This window comes from Mustela lutreola, chromosome 17 (genome assembly GCF_030435805.1).
Source record: "Mustela lutreola isolate mMusLut2 chromosome 17, mMusLut2.pri, whole genome shotgun sequence".
Classification (NCBI taxonomy): domain Eukaryota; kingdom Metazoa; phylum Chordata; class Mammalia; order Carnivora; family Mustelidae; genus Mustela; species Mustela lutreola.
Genome location: NC_081306.1, coordinates 19,677,171 through 19,693,875, shown reverse-complemented (window position 1 = coordinate 19,693,875; position 16,705 = coordinate 19,677,171). Strand labels below are relative to the sequence as shown.

The 16,705-nt window shown below is 50.2% G+C and overlaps 1 protein-coding gene across 1 annotated transcript; it reads right to left on the bottom strand.

The window, feature by feature from the left end:
• Positions 1–158: 158 nt before the first annotated feature.
• On the bottom strand, positions 159–15,569 carry C17H16orf89 (chromosome 17 C16orf89 homolog). Its single transcript, XM_059155519.1, has 9 exons — positions 15,555–15,569; positions 13,352–13,664; positions 9,234–9,383; positions 7,720–7,870; positions 6,602–6,719; positions 4,756–4,891; positions 4,048–4,152; positions 2,870–2,956; positions 159–529 (listed from the first exon to the last, which is right to left on the bottom strand). The coding sequence occupies exons 1-9, from the start codon at positions 15,567–15,569 to the stop codon at positions 366–368; spliced, it is 1,239 nt and encodes a 412-aa protein (XP_059011502.1). The 3' UTR covers positions 159–365.
• Between the last annotated feature and the right edge of the window lie 1,136 nt (positions 15,570–16,705).

Genomic DNA, 16,705 nt, shown 5'->3' with positions numbered 1-16,705 from the left:
TTACATTCAGAGACCCTTATTTCTCCCACTGGGAAAGATGCAACCATTGACATCTGAATGAGCTGCCTTTAACGCTCACATTATGGGTCTCCTTGGAATTTGTGTCGTGACTTGAAAACAGAGCCCTAGAAGTTGTCCCCACGGCTGAGAAACACGACTCGACTGCACTCTAAATTTATTCATTTCTGCTTCCACGCCTGGCTCCCACGCCTGGCTCCAGCCCCACATCACCTTCCCTGGCCCTGCTCCCCGAGGGGACGAAGCTGGGCTGCTTTTCTGGTTGTTTCTTCTGCTGCCTCCTTGTCAGGGCATGGCCTGGGCACCTGGGATTTAAGGGAGGAAGGTCTGACGAATGGTATCCATTTTCATCTTCCAGTGGCAGGCGTGGACACATTTGTCTCAGCGACTACAGCTGGTGCCAGTGAGGACTGCCACAGCTCTCCACCTGCTGGGGGGTGTTCCGCCAGGACGTAGAGGAAGCCCCCCAGGGCGGCCACAGCCATGGCTGTGTTGTGGGAGGAACAGCCATCTGGGGAGAGAAAGCCCTCCCTGTGAATCCTGTGTTGAATACTAGCCACAGTTCTGTCATGAGTGGTTTTTGGATACTTCCCCAACCAGCCAGGTCCTGGGCCACCACCCATCCACCAGCTGCCATGAGTGCTGGCCACTAATAGCTCCCGTCTCCAGAGAAATGACCCTGGCCAGTTGGAGCCTCCTCATCAAGAAGGTTATGCCTCCTCCCAGTGACTTACATGACACAAAAGACCAGCCTTCCATCTGGGGGGGGGGTGACTCAGGTGCAATTTCCACTCCAGAGCCCCCCTCCCCTGGGATCTGACCTGAGGCCACACCCTTGTCCAGCTCCTTCCCACCTCCCCTTGCTCTGAGGGCCTGCATGAGACCTTCTAGGATAGCATCCTGTTGCCCATTTTTGCAGATAGGGAAACCAAAGTTCGGTAGCAGGGATGAGCTCCCCAACACTGGAGTCCCCAGGGCTCATTTCTTGACCTTGATAGCCTCTCTCATTCCTGCCTTAATTTTGTCTGGTCCCAGGTGACCCTGAGCACCTGCCTGACACCTGCCAGAGCAAGAACCCCTTAGAGGTTTCTTTGTTCTCTAACCCCCAAGTGGGCCACCCACCTCTGTTTCTGAGCAGGTGGAGAGGGAGCCAGGACTTTCCTCGCCCCTCACGGTCTTGGAGATGGGAAGAACCTCAGCTAGGGCCTTTGGAGGGAGGGAGAATGCAGGTTCCAAGGAGCCTAATTATGCACGCCAGCAGCTCACACTGTGATACGCCAAATACCATGGGGAGTGCTCTGCTTGGTGATCTGATACTAACCCCCAGCAGCTCTATGAAGGAGGCACTGGTAGGTCCTGATTTTATAAAGAAATGGAGGACCAGAAGGGTCGAGTGATCCCCACAGTGAGGAAGAAGCAGAAGCAGATTCCAGCTCTGACAGCATGATTTCAAATCCTGTGCCCTAAATCTCCACGCTGGCTGCCCCCTGCTCCATGGGTGTGCAGGGGGTGTGCTCCAGAAGGAAAGGAAGCACTGCTCCCTCCTGGGCAGTTCCCTCCACTGCCATCAATCTGTAGGGACCCCGGAAGGACCTCGGCCCTTTCTGCACCTCCCTCTCCAGTCCCAGCTCAGTCGTACGGTCTAGCTGTGTGCCTCTGGGCAGCAGCCAGCTCTCCAGTGCGTGCACAGCAGAACCCCTACCACCTGGCCATGGGTAGCCACAGCCCCTTGTGTCAGGGGCCTCTTGTGGTCTCCTGAGAACTTCTCTCCCTCCCCCAACCCAGCCTTTGGATTTGTACTTCCACTTCCTTCCCTTGCCTACCTGCAGGCAGATGATGAGGCTACAGTGGGGCTCATGGGGAGACATTTAGTTACTGGAATCATCCACCAACCTATGCTGGGTATCTGCTCTGGGGGCTGGCTATCACATCTCTTTTCCTGCTTGTGTTTTGCGGATATTTATTTTTTAATAAAATAAAAAAAGGAAAAAATCAAAAAATTTTAAAAAGGAATCAGTTCTTCTCTTCCTTCTTCCTCCCTGCCTCCCATATTAAATCTTGCCTTTCTTCCCTTCCCAATATAACTGTATCTGATTCTCGTTTTCTCTACACTGGTGGACTGACCACGCAATTTATCTTCTCAACCAGGGATACTTCGGGGAGGAAAGGGGGTACTATTCATAATGGCTCCGGGACAAGAGGTGTAAGCTGGGGACATCTGGACATGTGGCCACAGGGATTGCATTGCTCACTTGCCTGTTTGCTCAAAGATTCCCTCTTGCCCTTTTTTGGCTCCAAACCACAGTGCACTGACCCTTCCAAACTACATTTCCCAGGATGCCTTGCCCATCAGCTTCTGTCTAGGTTTGAGCAATAGCAGACACAAGCTGAAAGAGGGGATACTCCTCCCCATCTTTGCCTCCTCCATGGCCAGCCCCTGCAGGCTCTCCTAACCCTGCCTGGCTCCACAGTCCCTCCAGCTCTGTTTCCGGTGAGGGTCGTGGCTTCCTGCAGTGGTTAGTCTCTGGGTTTTCTCGCTTTTCTGGGCTCATCTCTTGCAACACCTTTGAGAAGAGTTCCCTGCATTAAACTCCCCCTGCCTCAAGTTCCCGGTGCTGGTTCCGTTTTCCTGACTTGACCTAGACAGTGAGGGGGTGCTCTCTGTTGTCATTTTCAGTAACACGCTGAAACTTCTTTTATGTTCCCTTCCTGGAGACAAGATCTCTGGACTCCCGCTTCCTACCCTGCCCTGAGGGAATAAGGCACATTTCCACTGAGGTCAATCTGTGTGCAGCCTTTCTGGGGTGTATCTTGGTTTCATGCCCAGAAGGCCGCTGGGTATTTTCATTACCTGTAAATTGTTTTTCTCGCCTCTTCACTCTCCTCAAAACATGCTGTTGGTGTTGAACGGCTTTTGATAATTCTTCATCTTCAGCAGCTGGGAGAAGAGTTGAAAGGTGACCTTCTCAAGATGGATTTTCACACCTTACTCACCAACACCCCCCCCCCCCCCCCCCCGCCTCACAATACCTCAAGAAACTTGGGACTTGCCTCTGGAGGTTCTTCCAGAAGGTTCCTGGAGCACCTGTCTGCAGATCCTTACATACTGCCTCAATTTGCCCTCTGCTGATGTTTCTCCCATTGTGGTCCCCCAACCACCCATATCAGGGCAGCTGATGCGGAGGAACTTCTTAAATATGCACTTTCCACAGGCCCACGTTCTGTCTGCTCAGTCGGAAGGTCTGGGGGCCTCAGAACCTTCATTTTATCACCTGTTCTATTCTAAAATTAGACTATCTTATTTCAAAAGCTTTGCCTCCTTGAGGCATTCCAGGCTTTAGCCTGTACTGGAAACCTCCTCTGTACCACAAACAGGACAAATGGTTTCCCATGTATTATGTCTACTCCTCATAGCTCAGGAAGGAAATTATTATACCCATTTATCTACAGAAGAGGAAGTCAAGGCTCAGTGAGTTAAAAGGGACCAGCTGCCCAGTGTAACACAGCTGGAAAGGGACTGTGTCCTCTCTGCCTCCTCTTCTAGGTCACTTGCTGCAGACATCTCCCTGAATATTCTCGTCCAAAGAAACTTCTTCCACATTCTTTTCTTTCTCAGCCTGTTTCTTCTTCACAGCCCTTATCAGAACTCACAATTAATTCACTTATTGGTTAATTTAGATGGCTTCTGCCTCTTTTCTTCAGGGTCAAAGTATACCCTGGATCCTAGAAAGGGTCTGGCCCAAAGCAGGTGCTTAGGAGATAGTCACCGAAGCAATGCATTTGTTCCTGCAGGGGCAGGGGGCCAGCACCTTCCAACGAGACTGTCTCCCATCCTGCAAAGTTTTGGCTTCCAAAGATCCAAGCCCATTTCCACGTGTGTGTGTGTTCGCCTGTGTGTTTGCATGTATATATGTGTTGCAAATCTCTCTCTGAGCCACTAGGACTGCTCTATCACCTTTCTTCACTTGGCCTAGAAACCCAGCCCCCCACCAGCCTCCTGCTTTCAGCCAGGGTGGACGTGCACCTCACCGGGCCTCCCGAAGCATCCTTCCTGTGGCTTCTGCCAGTTGAGAATGGCTTCCAGCCACTGGAGCTTGTAGAAGTCCAAGAAGCCACTGATTCCACAGAACATGACTGGAAGCAAAGACAGAGGATGCTCTACAGGCCTTCCTCCAGGCCCACCAGCTTCCAGCGTCCAAGGCTGCACAGTGCCACGAGCCTCCTCCTGCCAGCAGGTAGGGGCTCAGGGCAGTGACTGGAATAAGGCGACTCCCAGACTAGGTCCTGCCTCCACTGAGGGCCTTGATGGGAGTCACTCAAGAGTTAGTGTCAGTCGAGGGATCCAGACCCCCACGCCAAGGAGCAACCACTATGAGATGCCTTTCCTGCCTCATCTCTGAGCTGGTCAGTCAGTCCAGAGTTCCATCACCGTGTCAGCCTTGGGGGCAGGAAGCAGTCACGTTGTGGCAGGTAAAATACAGGACGCCCAGTTCAAGTCGAGTGTCCAATAATCACAAATGCAAATTTTAAAGCACAAGAGTATCCCAGGGAATGTTCAGGATATACTTGTACTAAAAATATATTCAGTTTATCTGGAGTTCAAAGTTACTTGGGGCATCTATATTTCTTTTGCTAAATCTGGCAACCCGTGAGTGCGTGTGTGTGTGCATGCGTACGTGCCCCCTGGACCAGGCACACCCCTCCGCTCTGTCAGTAGAGAGGAGTGCCAGGGCTCACTGTTCTCCATGAAGATGTCCCGGGTCGGGTAGGCATATCCAATGGCCTCAGCTCTCCGGTTCAGCTCCATCATGTTGGCACAAAATAGATTCATGTAGTGTTGGCTCTGGCGGAACAGCCCCTCTGTGCATCCCTTCTGAGGGGAAGAAACAGCCAGAAGGATAGATGACACACCCACACTCCACCACAGGGGAAGGCTTGTAGTTCTGAGATGGTCTGGAAGGAGGCTGCCTTTGAGGCAGGTCTTTCCTCTTTTTCCAGAATTTCTTCCCCATCTATACCCCTGGACTGCTGGAGGCTCCATCTCTGGGTGGGGTGGCGGGGGGGGGGGGGCGGCGCGGATCAGAAAGAGCTGGGTTTGAGTCCCAGCTCTGCCACTCAGGAGTGGTGTGACCTTAGCCGGCCACGTTAACCTTTCCGAACCTCGAGGGTCTCAGCCACAGGGGAAGGGTGATGTGTCTGGGACTGCACCAGAGGCACTCGCTTGGATGGGCGGTACCATAGTCGGGAAGTACCCGACACAGCCTGAAACTGGAGCGATATAACCATTCGCTGCCGCCCCATTCCGATTTCAGGCTAACCCAGCTGGCTAGCTTCAGTGCTGCTCAAAGTGTGGGCCACGGACTGGTCTCAGGGACGGGACAGGAGACGAGAGGTGGATTTGCCAATTTCTGTAACACTGTATCAGAGTAGCCTTCTACCTGTCCAATCTAATAAGCAAAATAGTTTTCCTCGTAATTTGATTGTTATTGTATTTACAGAAATACTGGATGGGGACAGCTTGCCAACAAATAACAACAATTTTTTTTTTTTTAAAAACCTGCCTAACTAAAACATTAAGTACCTTCTCAGCTAAGAATTTCTTTCTTTCTTTTTTAAAGATTTATTTATTTATTTGACAGACAGAGATCACAAGTAGGGAGAAAGGCAGGCAGAGAGAGGAGGAAGCAGGCTCCCTGCTGAGCAGACAGCCCAACACGGGGCTCGATCCCATGATATCACGATCTGAGCCGAAGGCAGAGGCTTTGACCCACTGAGGCACCCAGGCACCCCTCAGTTAAGAATTTCTGCACAAGAAATAACCTCTTTCAATGGAGATAATGAGCCTTACCTTTCCATATGGGGAAATATATATGCTTAAAAATTATTATCCTAATTTAGGGTTCCTGGGTGGCTCAGTTGGTTAAGCGTCTGCTTTCGGCTCAGGTCATGATCCCAGGGTCCTGGTATGGGTCCCGCATTGGGCTCCCTACTCAGTGGGGAGGGCCTGCTTCTCTCTCTACCCCTCTCCATACTTGTGATGTCTCTCTCTCTCTCTCAGATAAATAAATAAAATGTTTAAAAAATAAAATTATAAAAATAATTTTATAAAACTAAAATTATTGTCTTTATTTAGTGAAGTTTGAGCTCCTGGGCTTGGAAGAGCATTGGAGGCTGCAGAGGTCAGGGTGGGGCTGGTTTGTCTTGGTTTGTTTTTCTGAAAGCTGCTATGGACCAAATATTCGAAATCCTTTTCCATTTGTTATTGTTTACGGAGTTCTTTCTGCTGCTTCTCTTTTACTCTTTCTCTTTGTTTTCCCGGCGCCTACAATCCAGTTTTGCATGCAGTGCGATCTGTCCAACTAGAATCCCAAATCCTGCCCCCCCACCCCCACCCCTAGTCTGGTTCAATGTTATAGCAGACAGATGGCAGACTACTCTTACTTCTCCCTCCTGATGTCCAAAGCACAAGCCCCAAACCCCGCTTATTTTCCTGGTGTGTAGCATGCAAAACTGCACCACCACAAGACCCTTCTAATCTTTGGCTCTCCTCTGTGCGTGTGGCTGGCCCATGTGGGGCACTTACCATTCTGGCCGAGAGGAAGAACAGCAGCTGGTGGGAGAGGCCGTAGCCCGAGCAGCCGGGCTTGGTCATGAGGGTCCTGCACAAGTCTGAGAGCCTGCAGGGCTGGCTGCTGTCTGTCCTGCAGAAGAAGTGGTTCAGGCGCCCTGAAGGAAGCCTGAGGACATGAAGCCTGTTCCGGTCCCCAGCCCCCCACTTGTTATTAGAACCCCAGTATGTTCTAGGGACCCAGCTGTGCTACCCCAGCAAGGGGAGGCGACCCTGGAGTTATCCTGGATTGGGCAAGCTCCAAGGGGCTGCGACTTGCTCTGTGGGACCCCCAAGTACAGTCCTTGGGGGACCACCCACTACCCTACCCAGCAATTCTATGAACCTAGGGCTGATTCAGGGCTGGTACCAAGCCCCCTGCACAGCAGGATGAAATTGTAAGCGTCACTAGGCTCTACTCCTGCTTGCAGAGACCTACAGCCCAGTGAGGGGGCCAGAGCCCTAGATTAATGTAAATTCTATCTATGGCTACCGGTGGTGCTAGGAGAGTCAGCCTACTGTGGGAGGTCAGGGAAGGTTCTGGAAGAAGGATGCTGGAGTGGCTCTAAGGCGTAAGCAGGGTTACTTAGGCAGGGGGGTGGGGTGGGGCAGGTGGGAGGAGGGCCACAGATAACAGCGGGGCGCAGGCAAAGGTTTAGAAGTGGGACAGAATAGGTCCTTTTGAGGGCCTGACAAGAGCCCCAGGGGCTGGACTAGAGGGGCCCGGGGACCTGTAAGGGCAGCAGGAGCTGGGGCTTTGTTCTGAGAACAACAGGAAGCTTCATACTGGGGGCGGACTGTTCAGATGTGGCTTTTGAAAGGATCCCTCTTGTGTGAGAGACCAGTGGGGGGGGGGTGCGTTCAGGGTGTGGGGTGGATGTTTGGACCCAGCTGGAAGTCTCCAGTGGAGAGCGGGGCTGCGGGGGAGGCAGCTTAGGTGCAACGGGGGTGAGAGAGGTTGGTGTCAGGGTGTCTGGGAGGTGGGGAGGCTGTGTTTGGTTCTGCACAGATCCTTGGACGTTGGAGACAGGAGGACTAGCAGAGAGCAAGTGATCTGGGTTTTTGGAAAGTGAGGGCAGGTGTAGGGGGCCCACCCTGTTCCCAGCAGCTGCACCAGACAGGAGTCACTGCGTTCCTCGGAGAAGGAGTCCTGTGGCTCAAACGTGGGGTAGACCATGGAGGCATCTGTGCTGGTCCAGGCATGTGGAAGCTTCCAAAACCCAGGCTGGATGGTCGGCTGGAACTCTGGCAGAAAGGCGGGGTGAAGAGAAAGCACCCAGGGGCAGTGCACCACACCTTGCCTAATTGCACCCAGGCTCCTACAGCCCAAGCCCAGGAACTGGGTGTCCCTGCCCAGGTAGCCCTGACCGCACACAAGCCTGCCCAAGGCTCTGAGCCTTGCCTGCTGCTTGCACATTATGTTTGAAACATTCAGGAAGCTCCTCCTCTAAAAAAAAAAAAATTTTTTTTTTTTTAATCAATAGGAATTGGGGTGCCTGAGTGGTTCAGTCAATTAAGCTTCTGCTTTCAGCTCAGGTCATGATCTCAGGTCTGGGGATCGAGCCCCAAGTCAGGCTCCCTGCTCAGCAGGGAGTATGCTTCTCCCTCTGCCTCTGCCCCTCCCCACAGCTTGTGCTCTCTCTCAAATAAATAAATAGATAAAATCTTTTTTTTTTTTTTAAAGATTTTATCCATTTATTTGACAGAGGTCACAAGTAGGCAGAGAGGCAGGCAGAGAGACAGAGGGGGAAGCAGGCTCCCTGCTGAGCAGAGAGCCCAATATGGGGCTCCATCCTAGGACCCCGAGATCATGACCTGAGCTGAAGGCTGAGGCTTTAAGCCACTGGGCCACCCAGGAGCCCTAATAAATAAAGTCTTAAAAAAGAAAGAAAGAAAGAAAGAAAGAAAGAAAGAAAGAAAGAAAGAAAGAAAGATGCTGAGGGACTTCTTTAGGATAACACAGGTTGGGATGGTCTTAAGGGCCAGGATGGGGCACATGGAGATCAGAGGTAGGGAGGGTGGGGATGTGGTGGTCTGCAGCTGGGCTGCTGTGTGAGAAGGAAGGGTATACTGGCTAACCATCTCCTTGTTCATTCCCACACACCTGCCTGGGAGCTGGGAGTCTAGGCGGCCAAACAAGCGTGAGGGGCTGGTTTTATACATCATCCCCCTTTACCACCCCAGGAATGATTCACACCAGGCTTACAGCGTGGATCAGAGAAATACTAGCAGAATGCTAATATTTGGTGTGCAAAGGGCTGAATTATTTTTGAGACATCTTACTCTCTGGGACAGACCAGACCCTCCCCTCTTGTCTAGGATGCAGGCTTCCAAGCCTTGGGTAAGCTGAGCAAAGGGAGGCATGTTCCCTACTCCCAGCCACTCTGCCCCACCATTCAACCCCTCCCCGTCTCATCACTCCCTGTATAGGTGGGAGAGGTCATCACAAGCTGGCCAGGGATGGCCAAACATTCCCCAAGTTCAGCCTGTGTGCTAGGCCCACAGGAATCAGTTGGTTACAGATTGTCCCAGATTCTCCGTTACACCAGGAGGAGTGCCCCCAGATGCTGTGTTCCTGAAGTAATGGGACTTTAGCCCCTGCTTTTACCTCTTAGGTACTTGGGATCACTCAGCTTGAGGTAGGAGATGGATCTGTGAAGGAGAGGTTCTAGCTTTTCCACCAGCTTCCCCACACGCAGGCTCAGCTGCTGCATCTGGGGGTCCTGGGCCCACTTTTCCAGAACACCTTTTAGCTGCCCTGGAAAGGAAAAGACTTCATTCATTCCATCATTTGACAAGGAATTTGAATAGAAAAGATTATCCAAACTTATAATGCTTATTGAACCTCCTTTTCTCCTCCAGTTCTTGAGAGGAAAGAATTGGCTGAGCTTACTGGAAATGAGGCCTGTGGGGCTCAGCTGGGTGATGGGGGTGGGGCCAGTGTGCCGGAAGTTGGCAGCTAAAGATTTGGTTTCGGGAGGTGGGCCTGAGTTTAGATCCTGACTCGAATTCTTTCTTGTTGGATGACCAGAGAAAGATATTTAATTTCTTTTCATTTTACTTTCTTCATCTATGAAATGGGAGAAATGATGGTTCTTACTTCTTAGAGTGGGGAGTTGTAAGGATTAAATGAACTAATGCATAGAGAGGACTTAGCATTGTCCACGGTGCAAAGTAGGCACTTAATAAAGTTTAGTTGTAAGAATTAATTAGGGAGATCTAAGGTTTGCTGTACAAGAATGAGGAAGGGATTCAGATGCTGGGTGGAAAGCCGCGGTGTACAGTTGAGCAGGTTGTATACTGCACAAGGGCAGCATATATTCCTATCATGGGTTTGTATTTGTTAAATATCTTTTTTTTAAAAAGATTTTATTTATTTATTTGACAGAGATCACAAGTAGGCAGAGAGGTAGGCAGAGAGAGAGAGAGAGAGAGAGAGAGAAGCAGGCTCCCTGATGAGCAGAGAGCCTGATGTGGGACTCGATCCCAGGACCCTGGGATCATGATCTGAGCCGAAGGCAGCGGCTTAACCCACTGAGCCATCCAGGCGCCCTGGGTTTGTATTTGTATTAAGACAATTTCCCAGCAGATGGCAGGCAAACGACTTGAGGAAAGAGACACCTTTTTCTAATTTTCACGTTAGAATTCACATTTCAAATTTCACATTTTGACTAGCAGTGGTTCTGCAGGGGTGGGAGAAAATGGTCATGGTGGGGAGAGAAAAGGTGGTCGAGAGAGGAGATGTGAGGGAAAGCCTCAGCACAGGGCTGAGAGGATGAGAGATGGCCTGAGTCCAGATAAGAACTTTGTTGGGGAGGGAGGATGTGGTTTAAGAGTGTGTTAAGCAAGTCCTGTGGGGGGTGATGGGCTCTATAACACTCTTCTCCAGTTTTGGCTCTCTCCCTGCACTTGAACCTAGGCTGTCTGCTTCTGAAGCCTTGTTCCAGACTGCTTGACTCTGTTGCAGCTGGAGGGTACTGTCCTGGCAACCAGAAGGGGTAGCCAAGTTAGCAATGAGGTGCACCCAACCTGGCTTCATGGTGGTATTTCTCCCTGCCTGGGTGGCTGCTGCTGCCACCTTTTGGATCACCGTCCTGGCTGGCAGAGGCAGCTGGAGGGACCCTTTTCTCTCTTAGGGAGGGTCAATGTCCACTTGTCTAGCCCCAAGCAGAAAGGATTCGGGAGAACAATGGGTATCTTGTTGTAACTGGACCCCCCCAACTGTGAACCCCTTCTCTCTGTCCTGGGAGGCTGAGAATGAAAATAGGACCTTCACAAGGAGTGCTGTGGCAACCCGCCAGTTTCCACACCCTTTCAAGGCCTTCCTGCATCATATGGGGCTTACCCTCTAAACCAATAAGAAATTGGGGAAATGATGGTGTGTGACCTCCAAGGCTTGGTTGTAAAAGACAAGGCTCCTGCCTTGCTTCTCTGAGGTCACTTACTCTGGGAAAGCTGGCTGCCATGTTGCCAGTGCACACAGGTAGCCATATGGCGAGGTCACATGGTGAGGCTCCTGCCAGCACTAACTTGACAGGCCTGGGAGTGAATGGGGTGGCTCCTCCAGCCCCAGTCAAGCCTTCGGATGATCACAGCCTGGCTGACATTTTGACTCCAATCTCATGTGAGACCCTGAGCCAGAACCCTAGCCCAACTCTTCCTAGATTCCTGACAAACAGTCATGGTGAGATGGTAACTGTGTTGCCGTTTTATGCACCTGTTTAAGGATACTTTGTTACACATCTATAGGTTATGGCAAAGGGATAGAGGAGAGCTGTGGAGAGGAGAGGAGGGGGTGGCCCTGGTCTGAGGCTGTTGTGTGGTGTTGGGTTGCGCCACCATTTCCCTCCTTCCCAGCCACCTCAACCCAGTGATGATTCAGACAATGGGCACTGAGTCAGACAGAGCAGGGTTCTAAGCCCACTGCCTACACTTGCTTGCTATGTGACCCTGGACATTCTCTAAAGTCTGTCCCTGATCGGTGAAAGGGGATAATCATAATGAACTTACTTCAAGGATTGTGGGGAGAAGTCAGCAAAATACCCCATATGAGCGTTAACCTTGTGCCAGCACTTAGTGGGTACTTAGCAAACTTTATGTTTTATTATCTCATGGACCCCAGAAAGCACACGGCCAAGGGAACCACCTGCTCTTCCTTCTCTCTCCATAAAGAAATAACAGGCCCATGGGACGGCTGCTGACAAAACCTGTTGTCTTGTTCCAGGAACAACAACAGCTGCTTAGATGGAGCCCAGTGCTGTGCCTGACATCTAGGGTGGTCAGAAAAGTCAAGGCAATATCCACTCTCCCCTCAAGGGCTGTTGGAGTTCGATTTGAGTATGATCAGCTGTGAAGCCGATCATACTGGAGAGGTTACTGGACCTCTCTGTGCCTCAGGGTCCCCACCTGCAGGGAGAGCAAAACAGAACACTTCCCTCTCTGGGCTGCTTGGAGATTACTAGCATCCAAAGGTACATTGCCAGGCCATTTGCTGTGGCTTTGTGGGGCCCTTTCTTTATTAAAAAAAAAAAATAGATCAAAAAGAACGTCTTAAGACTGTATAAGTGTAAATATGGATCTGGTGACATTATATATTAGAGCATTCTCTTTGACTTAAAAGTTTATTTTTATTCCTTCTGACTTTAACAGAAATCAAAACAGGGTGCCTGGGTGGGTTAGTCGGTCAAGTGTCTGCCTTCGGCTCAGGTCATGATCCCAGGGTCCTGGGACTGAGTCCTGCATCAGGCTCCCTGCTCAGTGGGGAGTCTGATTCTCCCTCTCCCTCTACCCCTCTCCCCTGTTCTCTCTCATGCGCATGCTCTCTCTCAAATAAATGAAATTTAAAAAAAGAGAGAGAAATCAAAACATTTTCACGGGCCTCTGAAAGTATCTTGTGCCTCATGGGGAAGCCTGCCTGTGGTTTATTATTATTACTCATTTCTAGAGGCAGTATAGGACAGGCTGGGATTAAATGGAGACCCTGGTCCTAGCCTGAGAGGATCTTGGATCTTGGGGGTCTCCAGGATGGCACTTGGGGGCTCAGGAGTGTGGGGAGGACACTGGGAGGCCAGGCATGGGAGCAGACCTGGCCCCTCTTCTTGCTGGGACCTGGAGTCCAGGTGGATGGAGGTGGCAAGCTGTGCTGGTCATCCCCAGAGGGGGTGATGGGGAAGGGGGGCCTGGCCAGAGCCCCAGGCTGATACTAAGTCAGCTCTGTCAGTTAGGTCAAGGTGGCCTTTGGAAAGGGGCTCCTGTAACTGGAAGTGTGAGTGGGGTGGTTCCTTGTTTGCCTTGGCCTATTGTCAGCTCCTTCTAGAGGATCTTATATCCCTGAAAGCTGAACAAACACTTGGCTCTTATCTTGGAGCCTTCAGGTGGCTTTGGGTAGAAGTGGAGGGAGTGCACTGCAGCCCGATCTTAAGGGTTTCTGGTTTTTCCATAGCCACGCTCCCATTAAGGCCCCTTGAGAGGGCATACTCCTCTGCCCATCTTGTTCGTGACCTATCAGGACCATCCCTCTCAAATGAATCATTTCCTCCCAGGAAAAGAATAATTTCCAAATCTTTTCCCATGTAGTGTCTGAATCCTTTTTGCTCCTAAAATAATTGAGTACAGCAGGGCCCCAAGAGGGCTCCAAAAGGAGCAAGCCTCCTAGCAGAGCAGGGAGGTGACTGGCTGAGAACTGTTTTTCTGGTGGCCCATCCAGAGGAACAAGAGTGCACCCACCTTCCAGCACCCGGAACCCCACCACGCCGTCCAGGTTGATTTCAGGCAGCCTCTTCTTCAGGAAGGAGGTGGCTCTCTCCAGCGCCGAGAGGATAAGGCCCATGATGGTGGCCTTGCCCGCTGGGGTGTCCGGTGGTGCCAGCGAGGAGGGCTGCAGAGGGGGTGGTGATACCAGCAGCAAGAGCAGGAGCAGGAGCCGTGAGCTGGACATGGCTGGCCCTCTGCCTGAGGCTGGAGGAGTGTTGCAGTTCCAGGCAGCCCGCTCCCATATACACTCCTCCTGTCCCTTCCTCCTTGCTCCTCCCCTGCAGAGCTGGAGACAATGGGCAGGCAGGGCTGACCCAGCAGCCTGGGGTAGCCTGGGCAGAGCGCCATGGGAAGGGCTGCTGCAGGGGTCTGCTTACCGCAGGCAGGGGATGGGGTGGGTGGGGTGGGCGGCAGTCAGGCCATTTCTGGACTGGAGACAGTTGGCTGCAAGCTTCCAGCCTTTCCTTCTCATTCTTGATTCTCCAGGCCCATGGGCTAAGTCTTGGACCTACCAATTGCAGTTATACTCCAGATCTAAAAACATGGAAACGTAAAGGTTTTTCCTTTTTTGTTGTTTGAAATAAGTTTGGAACAAGCTTGTTTGAAACAGGATATTAACTGTGAAGGCAGGACACGTAGGCACTTAAAAATCATCCAGTGGCCACATTTTATTTTATTTTTATATTTTTATTTTTTAAAAGATTTTATTTATTTATTTAACAGACAGAGATTGTAAGTAGGCAGAGAGGCAGGCAGAGAGAGAGAGGAGGAAGCAGGCTCCCTGCCGAGCAGAGTGCCCGATGCGGGACTCGATCCCAGGACCCTGAGATCATGACCCGAGTCGAAGGCAGCGGCTTAACCACTGAGCCACCCAGGTGCCCCTTATTTTATTTTATTTTATTTTTTTTTTTTAAAGATTTTATTTATTTATTTGACAGAGAGAGATCACAAGTAGGCAGAGAGGCAGGCAGAGAGAGAGAGGAGGAAACAGGCTCCCCGCTGAGCAGAGAGCCCGATGCGGGACTCGATCCCAGGACCCTGAGATCATGACCTGAGCCGAAGGCAGCGGCTTAACCCACTGAGCCACCCAGGTGCCCCTTATTTTATTTTTTTAAAAGATTTTATTTAGGGGCGCCTGGGTGGCTCAGTGGGTTAAGCCGCTGCCTTCGGCTCGGGTCATGATCTCAGGGTCCTGGGATCGAGTCCCGCATCGGGCTCTCTGCTTGGCAGGGAGCCTGCTTCCCTCTCTCTCTCTCTCTGCCTGCCTCTCCATCTACTTGTGATTTCGCTCTCTCTGTCAAATAAATAAATAAAATCTTTAAAAAAAAAAGATTTTAAAAGGCAGAGAGAGATTTTAAATGTCTTTTTTTTTTTTAAAGATTTTATTTATTTATTTGACAGAGAGATCACAGTAGACAGAGAGGCAGGCAGAGAGAGAGAGGGAAGCAGGCTCCCCGCTGAGCAAAGAGCCCGTTGCGCGACTCGATCCCAGGACCCTGAGATCACGACCTGAGCCGAAGGCAGCGGCTTAACCCACTGAGCCACCCAGGCACCCGAGAGATTTTAAAAGGCAGAGAGAGAGAGTCAGATGCCTTATTGAGGGAGTCATCCCGGCACCCAGGCGGAATGAATTTTAATGATCTTTCTTACTTGAACCAATGGATCCAAAACATTTCAACATGGAATCAATATAAAATGATTAACTTTGTAACTTTTTAAATATCAGTTTTCTCCAATGAGGTCTTTGAAATGTGGCATTTCATACTTGAGGTGCATTTCAACACCGGCTGGGCTCATTTCAAGAGCCCAACAATCACATGTGGCTGCTGTATCGCACTGAAGACTTAGAGCCCTTCTTTGACTTGTTCAGTGTGAACGCATATGTTTCCCTGCAGAAATTTTTAGAAAACATTTATGCCTTTATTTTAGAGAGAACACAGGTAGGGTAGGGGCAGAGGGAGAGGAGGAGAGAGAGAGATAGTGAGAGAGAGCGAGAGAGTTAGAAAGAAGCAGACTCCCCAGTGAGTGGAGAGTCCTACGTAGGGCTCGATTCCATGACCCCCAGATCAACTAAGAATTGGATGCTCAACCAACTCAGCCTCCCAGCTGCGTCCCCTGCAGAAATTTTTAAATTTTGGTTTACTGGGTCTTGTCCTGAACCTTGCCGGATGGTTACATGCACGTGCGCCATATTGTCTTTCTAAAATCCAAAACGTTCTGAATGCAAAAACATATCTGGCTCCCAGGGCTTCAGTTAGCAGATTTATAGATCTGTAAAAAAAATAAATAAATAAAAATACCACCACCAAAACTTTCATCTTGACGGTCCTTGTGGGCATGCTGTAGGTCAACCATTTAATTTCATTCTTGTCCCTCCCTCCCCACCCCTGCCAACCTTTTTATACATTTTCCCCAGAACATTTAAGAATGACAGCTTTATTGAGATATAATTCACATACCATAAAATTCGCCCTTATAAAGTGTACAGTTCAGCAGTGTCTTTTAAAGTAGATTCACAAGGTTGCTCAACTACCACCACTATCTGATTCTGAAACATTTTCGTTTCCCCCAAAAGAAACCCGTCCCCATTACCAGTCACTCCCCACTCCCACCCCTGCCTCCTCACCTGCCCAGCCCCCGGCAACCATGAATCTCCTTTCAATGTCTATGGGTTTGCCCATTCTAGACATTTCTTAAAATCGAGGGAACTCTTCAGTATGTGACCTTTTGTGCCTGACTGCTTTCCTTCAGCATGATGTTTTCCAGGTTCATCCATGTTGTAGCATGAATCAGGACTTGATTCCTTTTTTTTTTAAATATTTTTAAATTTATTTGACAGAGAGAGAGAGAGATCACAAGTAGGCAGAGAGGCAGGCAGAGACAGAGGGGGAAGCAGGCTCCCTGCTGAGCAGAGAACCCAGGACCCTGGGATCATGACTTGAACTGAAGGCAGAGGCTTAATGCGCTGAGCCACCCAGGAACCTCAGGACTTGATTCCTTTTTATGGCTGAATAACATCCCGCTGTGCAGCTAGATCCCATTATATCCTAGCCATTCAACTGTTGATGGACATATGAGTCATTTCCACCTTTCTGCTACTGTGAATAATGCTGAAATAAATATCTGCTTACAAGTTTTTGTTTCAAAACCTGTCTTCAGTTTTCTTGGTCATATACCTATGAGGCAGGTGTTGGATCCTGTGGAGAGTCTATGTTTAACTTATTGAGGAACTACCAAAATATTTTCCACAGGGGATGCATCATCTTACATTCCTACCAGTGATATATGAGGGTTCCTCATGCATACGTTTTTGTTTGGTGACCCCAT

Excerpts from the sequence above, each read along its gene's own strand:
- C17H16orf89 (XM_059155519.1), bottom strand. Across the intron at positions 7,871-9,233 it reads TGATCCCAAGTACCTAAGAG|AGTTCCAGCCGACCATCCAG; the intron begins GTAAAAGCAGGG and ends CCTTTCTGCCAG. Across the intron at positions 530-2,869 it reads GCGAGAAAAACAATTTACAG|ATGGCTGTTCCTCCCACAAC; the intron begins GTAATGAAAATA and ends TTCTCTCCCCAG.